Raw genomic sequence first — 12,705 nt, forward strand, 5'->3', positions numbered from 1 at the left:
TTTTCTCCTCCCCTTTGTCAATGATTTTTCAGAATCAAGCACAACATACTCTTGCATAACACCATTTTGTCCGTGACCAACAATGTTGGGCTGGGTTTTCTTGCATTGTATGGTTTTTGACAGCTTCACTCGCCTTTGCATAGAGGTCCTCAACAATCTTTCGTGCACCTTCATCGCTTTCTGTCTTAAGAACAAGATTGTAAAACTTACAACCCGTATCATGCCTCCACTGTAAGGTTATCGTCTTTAGCTTCCGGGCACTGTCCTCTTCATCAAATGTTCTCGTAGTGTTGCTAAACATTTTCTCCCACACTTCCTTTTTAGCGTGTTTCGTCCAGCGAGTTAGTATATACTTCTCAGGATTCTTAGATACGAAATGATTATGTAATACCCTTAAGCAATGGCAACACAACCAACCGCTTGCCTCAAAGTTTTTGCAACTGCAACTTACACTAATATCTCCTTGAAGATCAATATAAGAAACTATTTCAACACAGGATGAATCTTCATCTACCCAAACTCTGCAGTTTCACATTATGTTGGCTTTTAGTGTATCATAAATTGGCCTTACGTATGATATAAGTTGGCATTAAAATGCAAGAAGTTGGTATTTAAAATGCAAGAAGTTGGTATTTAGTGTATAATCAAAAGCATTACCTATAGTTTTGTATCCCGTTAATTTGATTGACCTCACATATCAAACATGCTATTTTTGTTTTAAGCTCCTCTTTGAAATCTCTAAATAGCTTGCAGTGTAGATTTCGGACGCATGCTTTAACAAACCAGCTATCCGTAAGTTAGAGATTAGTCTTGTGCGAGAACAGTAAAACTTAGCTTCGATCTCTCGTTTCCTCCATCTTTCCACCGTTTCCTTAAATATCTCGTAAAATTGCATTAGAATGATTGATTTTGTTGCATTAAATCCCAGTGCGTGGTTTGTCAATTCACTACGTTGGGAAGATAAGATTCTAGCTGAGAAAAAGTCCCTACTCAACCCAGTACACCATTTGTGTCTTATGTTGTACAATCGATGAAACCATTTGTAGAAGTCTTCATTTTCTTGCAATTTATATGTGCTGACCATGTTTTTCCAACAATCTTCGAACTCAACCTCACTATTACAACCCATTAAGCACTTGTAGAAAGCATGCTTGAAGTCGGCATTTGACTTTAAAGTACTGAATCGTGCCACAACATTTTTAAGGAGGTGCCACAAACACAGTCTATGTATTAGTTTGTATAGGTACTATCATAAATTGACATAAAATACCAGTAAGTTGGTATTTAGTATAGAATATACTGGTATTAAAATATAGTAGGTTGAAATCAAAAGTATAGACATCAGTTTTTTTTTTTTTTTTTTTAAATTAGGCATTAAAATATAGTAAGTTGGTATTTAGTATACTATATACTGGCATTTAAATGTAGAAAGAAATGTGCAAACATACATTTCGATTGTCTTCGACATTGCAGCATCCTGATCTGTGAATAATTTCGGTGATTTGTCGCTCATTACTTTTTTTAAATTAGACAAGACCCACTCGAATGATTCAACCTTCTCATCTGCTATAAAAGCACAACCGAACATGACAGTGTTCCAATGATTATTTATCCCGACGATAGGACCACATATCAAATTGTATCAATTTAGTCCAGTATGTTGTGTCAAAAATGACGACATCACCATATATTTTATAATCCTCTCTCATCATTCCATCACACCAAAATAGTCCCGAGAGTTATCCTTGTTTATTTAACCTCGTCCGATAAAAAATAGGGTATCCTTCTCTCCCTTGCATATTAATTGATCGATTACACTTTGAGCATCTCCACCCTCTATCGCTTTCATTCATATCCTGTTATCACGGAGAAAAAAATGCATGGAAAAAATAATGCCAAATTATTTAAGTGTAATGCCCACTTAATGTGATCATAAATCCATTTTACATATTTTTAATACCAACTTACATCATAAAGCCAATTTACATCAATATAATCTCAACTTGAATCTGATCTAAAGCCAATTTACAAAGTATACAATCCCATATCCATTGACACAATTGATGTGATTATGTAGGGTGTGGCCCACAAATTCGTCACCTCCAGCATCCTTTGACAAATATCAATATGCTGGTAGGTTTGATGTTTGCATCCTCAAACGCTTTAATCGTTTCTATCTTTTCTAGAATGGAGTTATGCCTCTCCGATCTATGGAGATGTTGACATTCTATCCTTGTCAATTCATGTGTGTGTAGAGTAATATGTTGCTTCACATAGTATAAGCCGCTCTCTCTGTCTAATTTTAGTCTAACTCTTTCTTTACAATCACTCCTTGTAATTGGAATTAGCTTGGTTTTCTTAGAAACGGTATTACCTTCATCCGAAGCAACAGGTGCATGATGTGATTTTCCCCCACATGAGCACACTAAAGACCTCTCCGTAATTATATTATTACTTGATCTTTGTGTCCACTTTTTCATGCTAAACCCAATGACTCTTGCATGTGATACGTACAATTGCTCAAGATCTACTAAATTTTCAATAGTGACCCCTTCAAGTGTCCCGTAAATATCCACATTTGCAAGGTCACTTAGCTATCGTCTTACTTGAAGTGGGCTAGCATAATAAATGGTTGTTGTAATATCGTCATCTCCGTCATGGCTGATGACTTGTAGTTGCTTGTCAAAATTACATCCTGTCACAAATATATATAAGCACTAAATGCCAACTTATAATAATCTAATGCTAATTTGCAAATATCTAATGTCAATTTATACACCATATAATACAAATTTGAAAACTAAAATGCCAATTTAAAACTATCTAATGCCGATTTGAAGCTATCCTTAATGCCAAATTAACTAGCATATAATTTCAATTTAACACTGTCTAATGTCAATTTTAAACTATTCTTACTACCAATTTAAAACTATCTAGTGTCAATTTGAAACTATCTTTAATGCTAATTTAAATAGCATTTAATGTCAATTTAACACTATCTAATACCAATTTAAAACTATCTAATGCCAATTTGGAAACTACTTAATGCCAATTTGAATACTATCTAATGCCATTTTGAAAACTATCTAATGCCAAATTGAATAGCATCTAATGCCAATTTGAACTCTATCTAATACCAGTTTGAACCTATCTAATACCAATTTGAAACAATCTAACGCCAATTTGAAAATTATATAATGCCAATTTGAAAACTACATAACGCCAATTTAGGATAGCATCTAATGCCAATTTAAAACTTTCTAATACCACTTTAAAACTATCTAATGCCAATTTTAAACTTTTTAATGCCAATTTTGAATACTATCTAGTGCCAATTTAGGATAGCATCTAGTACCAATTAGAACTATTTAATGCCAAATTGTAAACTATCTAATGCCAAATTATAAAAAATCTTCGAATTCTTGCATAAACTATAATGAATTTTATCTAATACCAACTTGTAAGTATTAAATATCACCTTGAAAATTATTTACGTCCAATTTACAGTAACCAACTTGAATAATATGTTATCAAATGCAAAACTAACCTTCGTGTTCACTAGTTTTACTTTCATCGCCATGCTCGAGCTGAGTATGCTCATCATTTAATGGAACTACAAAAAAAAACATTGAGAAACATTAGATTTTTTTATTATTGAGTATAATTTATTGAATTCTTGAAGGAAAATAGAACCAAACTTACTTATATTGTCTCTAAAAGACGATCACGTTGAATCTGTGTCACGAAATCTTCGAATTCTTGCATGAACTCATCCAGGTTGTTGAAGATGAAGATAAACGAAATGGAGGAAGAATACCCATTTGAATCTGATATTTTTAGTTTTAATGTATGAGAAATCAGAAAAGTTTTGATAATGATTACATTACCGCAGTTTCCAATGAATTTTGCAATCATGGCCTTAGAATATGTAAGGTTACCTTGGGGAGTGCTAAACTGTTGCTGCTGCCTTTTTTCTTTATATATATATATATATATATATATATATATAAACAAACAAAAGGAAAAATATTAAGAGATGTATAGAGTTGCGTTACTTTTTCTTGTGAGAAAAATACATAATGAATTTATTGAAAATAACATAGAATAAAGGGGTTAAATAGAAGTATGCTTAGGAGAAAGTACATTAACTAAAATCTAACAAACAACTAAACATAACTAACACGCTAACCTGACTTAACTAACAAAATGTAATAACTATAGGCTAACGGTTAGTCATCCTATACTCTCAACATTGTATAAGCCACTTGAATTGTGATGAGTCTTGAATATATATTACATTTATCCTTGGCTTAATCTGCTTAGTTAATAAATTCATATTTTCTATTTTTTGTGTTTCGTTTTGTTGGTTATGTTTGAAATTATCTGATTCATACAAATAGAGAGAAATTTAAAAATATTTTTTACTCGATGTATAAAAGTTAAAATATATTCAAGTGAAATCTTATATCTATAAATATAATTTTAAGTTATTATTCTTTTAACTTTATATAAAACAAATATATAGATATTGAGACTTGAATTATAATTTAAAATTAAACTATAAAAAACAATTGTAACCAACAAAATAAAACGATAAAAGGACAAGAATGCTACCTTATCCGGGCCTTAAAATTGTTGTCATTCATTAAAGCCATTTTTTAATTAAATTACTCCCTCTGTTTTCATTTGTTTTCTTCTGATTCACTGTTCGCGCAGATTCCAATGCAAACTTAGAAGTCAAATAATTTTAATTATGAGTCTCTAAAAATTCTAAAAGTTGATTTTTAGAAAATATATGTTGAGACGAATCTATCAAGATTCCATATGAATACGTTTTTTCATATGGATTGATGAAAAATTATAGTCAGAGTTTTACACTAAAATTCGTAAATTCTATTTGAGAAGATTATATGAAATTAGAGAGTATATATAAAGCAAAAAGTAGTAGTAGTACAATTCATTAGAAATTAAAAATTAATATTGATATGCTTCAAAATAAAACAAGCATAATTTAGTAACCATAGTTCCATTATAAGTACAATTATTAATTTTATTTTCATTTTCATAATTAGGAACTTGATTTAGGTTTCATGATTGAATACGAATGGCATTTTGATCTTGATCTTGTTGTGAAGGGAGAGGAAGAGGAAGAGGAAGAGGAAGGTGTCCTTTTTCTTGGAGACACTTAACGGTGTCGTATAGACATTGCTTAGCTGGGGTGAATTCCAACCCTAAATCCTTGAGCTTTTGGTTTGAAAATTTATATGGTTTTGCTCTTGGATTCACTTCATCTGAGCACCTATATATTTTTACATTTCATTAGATGGAATGCTAAAAAGACTTTACAATAAAATAAATATGAGAAACAAATAAGTTTAAATGTAAGTAATTATATTCTTGATGTCATATGTTGGAGTCTCATTATTACCACTAGAGATTTCTTAGTTGTCATAATAGCAGCTCGTCTTATATGAGATCATCTTATTATGAGAGGGCCCATATAATTAGTCCATTTATCTAATTAATTACTTTAAAATTATAAATGATCACTTTAATAAATTAAATATACACAAATCAGTTCAATAGAGATAATCTCACTATGAGACAGTCTCAATTAAGAATTTGTCTAAAACTATAGAAATATAAAGGCAGAATCATGAAAGAATACACAAATTTTCAAATGAGACAATTTCATAGTGAGATCATTTCTATTATACTGATCTAATATATAATTATTATCTTAATAAAATAATCACTTACGGTATTAAAATAATTAATTAGATCTCATTTAAAATGTGTTCTTTTTAAGTTTTATATCCCACAAAAATTGAGTCAAGCATAAAGGAAGAAACATAAAATAGGCCCATTTATGGATAGGAGTAGTGCATTTAACAATCCTAAGATTCAACGTATGCATCACCAACTCAATTTTTACTAGAGCCCCACTAACCCAGAACATATGAATCATGATATGTCGTTTTAGTTTGTATCTTATTCAATGGATAATGATACGACGCGGATTATTTGGAAAGGGGTCCAAGCGTGATAAATCAATTTTGGTAGTAGGTAAAGTATAAATACAATTATAAAATAATCTAAATCTTTGCCCAATTTTTGGCATTTCATGTAGGACCAAGTCTTCACTGACCAACAAAATTAAGTATGCTTACGTCACTGTGACACCAAGCACACGTAATTCTAATTAGCAATATTTACCTAATTTTTGTTATATGAGTGTGACTTGTCTCATTCTTCCATAGTAATAAAAACTTTTATATTAGTACATAAATTTTTTATTTTAAGGTTGTTTCATCATGAAATAATTTCTCACAAAAGTAATTTTTATTTTAGTATAATATAAGCGTCTAAATATTCAGAATCAATAAGTTTTTTTATCGTCTATAATAAAAACTTATTCCTTTATCTTTTTACTTCAAGGATTCTCTATTTTACATTCGAATTTAAAAAAGAGTTAAAATATTTGTTCAATATAAAAGATTTTATAAGTATTCCTTCGTCTCAATGAATTTGTAGTATTTCCTAATTTAGTATATCCCAATAAATTCTATTTTTATTCTTAGACATGTTTCCCACTAAAGATTATTTACTGTCCACAATCTCCTATAAAAGTATTTTTGAATAATCCAATTAATTAAATACACTAAACCCAGGTTATTAATATCGTTGTTATTTACTAATAAGACAAAATGATTGGAATGAAGGGAATATTATTAGATAAAACTTTCGTAATTGAGAGAGTTATTAATGCCATCATGAAGCCTTAATAGAGTGAGTTAAATCGAATTAATTACACGATAGACTGAAAAAATTAAAAAGTTAACTGTACATCGAGCACAAAACTTTTTTATATTAAAATAGAATATATAAAATATACAAATAAATTATAACTAATATTCCTATACACACTTGATTATTATTAGTGAATATTTAATTATAAAGATGGTAGGTGAAATCATTTTATTATTATCGAGCTGACGTTGCTTCGTGCTAGTTGGTAATTAGTGAAATTTATTAACGGAAGAAGACTGTAAATAAATTAAGGCAATAATGAACATATAGTAGCTTTAGTAATTACAATGTTCAGTGTTCCACAATATAATATACCTTCACAAATTAAATAATACTCATACTAATTTGATGGATAAGTGATCAATTACAATGGATTAAACAATATTATAATAAATTTGTTACACGTGTTTTCGAATGGGAAAGTAGTCACTAGAAATTTCTAAAAAATTCTTTCATAGGAGTAGTACTTTAATTTGATAAAATCTATTTAAATAAATATTTAATTACGGCCTATTTGGTTAGTGGTGTTAAATAATGGTAATAGAAATTATTTAAAGTGTAAAATTTCATCAAAAGTTGAACAAAATGAGATGATTGAAGTTGAACAAACATGACCATCAAGGTAACCAAGAGATTTTTAAACCAAAATTACACCAGTTTTTCATTCTCATTACCACCGTTTATTACTACCTACCAAACGAACCCTTAGTGTACTTTCGGGTATAAGTCAATGATAATATTGTCAAGTCAATATTCGATTTTATTATTTTTTCCGTCAATTTTAATGGTGAAAAGATAAATAATATTCAACAAAATAAAAATAAACTAATATTTGTTTTCATGAAGTGTTAAACAACATATTTTTCATGAAAATGATTCTAATTTTTTTTATATAATATCATTTGACTTATTTATGAAAATCTATAACTAATAAGTATTTGAAGTAAGATATTTTGTTAAATTATAATATAAAATTTCAGTAATTTTTCTATAAGAGTACCACATTTTAATTAACCATAAATATTACCAACTTAGGGGATATTTTCGTAGAAGAGTATCAACTTTTATTTAACCATTAATTTAACTTTATTTTTTATCAAAAAATCATACTATAAACAAAAGTGATGAAAATTAACTCTAATCGATTTAAGAAATTAAATTTAAAATTTTCTCTAAATATAATAGATAATAAATAATAAATATCGACAAAAGTAGTGAAAATTAAAATTAAGAAATTAGAATTAAAGTAAGTAAAAGAAAGGAAACATACTCGGTGGGAACAGGATACTCTGGGAAAAACTTAGCTAAAATGTCACAAACATCCCCACGATGAAGGACACTTTCAGCACAAAGGTACCTTCCAGAAGCAGAGGGAGTCTCGTACACCAAAATATGGGCTAGTGCCACATCTTTAACATGCACGTATGCTTGTACTGAATTAGCATATTTCTTGGCTGACCCAGTTAAGTACTTTAGTATATGAATTATGCTTGCATTTATGCTTGATTGCAATATGGGCCCCAACACTAACACTGGACACACCACCACTAAGTCCACTCCTTTCTCCTTTGCCACCTCCCATGCCGCCTGCTCCGCCACCGCCTTTCCGTAGCAATACCAATTCTGCAACCCAATATTATAGCGATGTTTCAAATGTTCTTTTTATATACAATCTTTATTAAATACTTCCTCCGTTTGAAATAATCGTAATAATTGGTTTTTCACGCAGTTCAGTGCACTAATTTAATCATTAATATCTCTAATTATGTATAATAAAAATTATTATAATTTAATATTTATAAGCTCTGCATTGAGACGAATCAAACAAGATTTTACTTGATTGTGATTTAACCTATAAATTAAAAACTAATCACAAACTAAGGTAATATCATTATTTTTAATATCTATTACAGAACAAGAAAATATACATCCGGTTATGATTTAAGCTATAGATTGTCATTTAAGAATTTGTAATGATCTCTATATGTTTTTCGCTAAATCTGTTTTAAGAAATTATTTTTTAATATTTATTGTCCACACACTATTTCAATAAAATGATATTCCCCTTATCCATCTCACCCATACAATTTTTTTTTCATCAATTTCTTCAAAGATTCAACATAAGAAGCTTAAAATGAAACAAAGAGGTACAATTAAAGGTAATATCATTATTTTTTTTGGCTATATTTAAAATATAGCCCACAACCAAAAGTTTAAAATAATTATGGTATGTTTTAAGACTAATATTATACTTATATTATTGTAACCATCATGTATTAGGTATATCTAGAAAGTTGATCTTAGTCAAACATACAATTTATAGATATATAAAAGTTAATATTTTAGAAAATGACAGAATAATTAAAAATTCAAATGTAATTAATTTGTGTTAGTAAAACATGACTTTACAAAGAATATTTACGCACCATAGAATTGAAAATATGGCAATGCTAATTGAAAAGGATCATTGGGTATGTAAAATGCCTCATATTATTATGTGTCATTTGTCAATAATCAAAAGACAACAACTACAAATTCAACTAATTTAATTAATGATGGATAATGATGCTTTCTGGTCAAACAAATGAGTGTAGTAAAATCAACCTAATTAGTGGTGCTACTGTTATATTGTCTAATGTCTACCCTTCATTGATACCAGTAAGACTTTGAGTCTTTTACTTCAATTTGAACTCAATTTTTTGTTGGCCGGTGCGTCTTTTTCCACCACCTATAATCGTGGGTAGTGTCTTTTTTAAAGTTGTTTTTTTTCATGTTTTTCTCGAGTTTTGAGACGGAGTTGTTGTATTTCCTTCGATTATAAAGTGTATTAGCGTTTCTGTTCGATCAAAAAATTAAAATGGCCACTGGTTTATAAAAAATTTCGTTAACTTCTACCCTAATATTACTCCCACATGCAAATTTGACGGGAGTTCGCATGTAAGAAAGTGTTGGGATAGTTTTTCTGATCACATCAATGAATTAAAGATGTGTATACTATATAAGTCATTGAAGCCCTTCTTTCATAACCATATGGTTTCGTGATTGTATCTCCTTGGCTTACTGTAACGAAACAGTATAACATAACATATTTGTTGATAATTTTATTTTTCTTTTTTTTAAATTTTATTTTTAATTGGTACTTTTTTTGGCTTTTTTGTTTTAGGCAATAGTAGTAATTTGGGAGGGTAAGCAAACCTTAGTGGTCTTGCAAAAGTCGAGATCACTCCAACAACTCTCATCCACCACCTTATCGGGGCTCCGATTAGGATCCATATAAACTGCTCCAATTGAAGAGGTGAATACCACACGCTTAACTTTTGCATCTGCTGCTGCTGTTATTACATTTTTTGTTCCTATCACTGCTGGCTCCACCATTTGCTCCTTTTTATTAAATAAAATTAATCAAATTAAATTAAATTAAAAGGATGAAAGTATATTAAAAACATATAATTCAAAAAAAGCGAACTATTTTATTCAAACATTAAATTGTAAACTGGGAGAAGTACGTACACAATTTAAAAAATTAATATACATTCCTGATTCTTAATTTAACTTCTTACACATGGCTAAAATTATTAAAAGTTAATTTATAAAATCAAATATGTGACTAAACGAATGAAAAACCCTTAATTATATTTTTTTTGTTTATATTAGTCGCAAGGTCAGCCCTATTAGGGGCAAGAACGGCATGTACCCTAACTTATCCAAAAACATTAAAAAAACGACACTTTAATAATTATTAATTAGGAACTTATAATAATATATTAATTAATATCTCGCCCTGGACATCTCAAATATTAAGATCGGCCCTAATTGACTATAATATTTAAATTTTTTTAATAATAAACCTATTAACAATATTAATATAGCAAATATTTCAGGATTGAGAAAGCAGCTTGCTATGTTGTATGTACACAAGAATATTCGGGAGTTCTTGAGAAATTATTAAACGTGTGAAAAGAAATTGCATGGAGCTTAGAATTTAGTGCTTCCAATTATTATAAACACAAAATAACAAAGGTTATGCATGCATGCCTAAATATGAGGATTCTTATTAATATTATTTGTCTCGTGATTGTGGGTTCATCTAACATTTTTATTTGTAATATTTTTATTTTAAATAATATTATTTTAATTATATTTATACAATTTTTAATGTTTTCACATTTTATATTATTTTTTATGTCTACATTGTATTAATTCATCATTAGGACGAGATCATTTCAAAATAGAAATATATATTTAAAAAACATAATATATATTTTAAAAAAAAAAGGTTTTGTAAAAAGAAACTTACAGGATCATCAGTAACAGGAGAAGCAGTATGAAAAACACCATGACAACCAGAAATGGCAGCTTTGAGTCCCTCAAAATCAAGAAGATCAGCCTTGCATAATATTAACCTCTCTTCTGCCCCTTCTAGCTCCCTCAAATGTGCATTCTTTGGATCATCTGTTTTTATTTTATTTTATTTTATTAAATATTATCCATAATCAATTTATTATTTATGTATATTTTTAAATAACAAATATATGTATTTGATACTTACAATTTAATAATATAAATAAATAAGCAGGGCCGACTTTTTAAAGGGGCATGTGTCTCAAGCCCATAGAATAAATTAGAAAAACAGCTAGTAAGACTATGATAATACTAAGATAGAAACTCGTGCAATGCACGAATTTATGAGTATGAAATATATGAAAATATAACTTCAAAGAATAATACAATTATATACTATCGTGATTAAGTTTGTCAAATACATAACTTTTTTAAAGCAAAAATTAAATATTAATTTTTTAAAATTATTTATTGAGTACATCACTTTTTCATTCAATTAAATATATCAAATTATAGGTTAGTTATATAGAATTATTATAATAAATTATACTCCATACAATACCTAATTTTGCTCTAATCTTAAAAATAATGAAATTCTAAAATAGGCAAATATTATCATGTAATCAACTATCATCTACTAAAATAATTACATTTAATTTGTCATGTCTCCTTAGAGGATATATTTGAAAATTTTCAATATTTTTATAGTATAGTATGATATTTAGTAAATAAAAAAATATAATTAATATCTCGTCTCGAGCCCTATAAATACGATATAATAAAATTTATTAGGTAAGAAATTATAATATATCCTTGCCTGGATTTCGAACAGTGCCCTTGACAGTGTAACCTTTCTCAAGGAGGAGCTTAACAAGCCATGAGGCAATGAAACCACCCGCACCCGTTACACAAACGGTTTGTCCATTTCCGCTGGCACTCGCTACGTTGTCGGAGGGCATTTTGGTCTTTTTACTTACTTTAAATAAAAGTTTTATTCAAGAGGGTTGTTATTTGCTTTCAAAGCTATTAGGAAGCTTTCAAAGCTAAGGAAATGATTATAATGTTTTGGTATTTAAAGGGAAAAATGGGATGCACTATTCTTACCTACTACCTTTTTTGGAGAAAATTGATAAGAAAAAAAAAAAACAAACATAGATAAAAAAAGAGGGAAAAAATAATTATTGTGTATTTGGTTTGTGAAAGGGATAGCATGCTAAGGCTGATGGAATGTTGTAGATGAAGATTTTAATTAATAAAAAATTTTTAAAAAAATTTATTTTTTATTTTTGGTGGCATGTGATGGAAAAGATATGTCCAATATTATTGTGAGTGGTAAGTGGTGGACATAGTAGTATAGATTGTTAAAGGGATCAAAGATGTAACATGGAAAAAATTTATAATTAATTTATTTACTTGTCAAATTAGGTATTGGTAATTTATACATTATTACATAATTGAAATCATTTTAATTAGAAGAATTTTTCATCATACTCGGTGTATTTCTTTCATAAAAGTTGTGATTAGAGACTTAGTTTTATCGAAGAAGATAAAAAG

The 12,705-nt window shown here is 28.8% G+C and overlaps 1 protein-coding gene across 1 annotated transcript; it reads right to left on the reverse strand.

The window, feature by feature from the left end:
* Positions 1-4,539: 4,539 nt before the first annotated feature.
* LOC130806397 (cinnamoyl-CoA reductase 1) lies at positions 4,540-12,216 on the reverse strand. The gene is made up of 5 exons (XM_057671457.1): positions 11,969-12,216; positions 11,108-11,262; positions 10,006-10,191; positions 8,081-8,433; positions 4,540-5,299 (listed from the first exon to the last, which is right to left on the reverse strand). The coding sequence occupies exons 1-5, from the start codon at positions 12,108-12,110 to the stop codon at positions 5,089-5,091; spliced, it is 1,047 nt and encodes a 348-aa protein (XP_057527440.1). The 5' UTR covers positions 12,111-12,216; the 3' UTR covers positions 4,540-5,088.
* Between the last annotated feature and the right edge of the window lie 489 nt (positions 12,217-12,705).

The sequence above is a fragment of the Amaranthus tricolor genome, chromosome 2, assembly GCF_026212465.1.
Source record: "Amaranthus tricolor cultivar Red isolate AtriRed21 chromosome 2, ASM2621246v1, whole genome shotgun sequence".
NCBI lineage: Eukaryota > Viridiplantae > Streptophyta > Magnoliopsida > Caryophyllales > Amaranthaceae > Amaranthus > Amaranthus tricolor.

Excerpts from the sequence above, each read along its gene's own strand:
- LOC130806397 (XM_057671457.1), bottom strand. The coding sequence starts at position 12,110 with ATGCCCTCCGACAACGTAGCGAGTGCCAGCGGAAATGGACAAACCGTT. Across the intron at positions 11,263-11,968 it reads GGGCACTGTTCGAAATCCAG|ATGATCCAAAGAATGCACAT; the intron begins GCAAGGATATAT and ends AAATAAAAACAG. Across the intron at positions 5,300-8,080 it reads GAGTATCCTGTTCCCACCGA|GTGCTCAGATGAAGTGAATC; the intron begins GTATGTTTCCTT and ends AAAAATATATAG.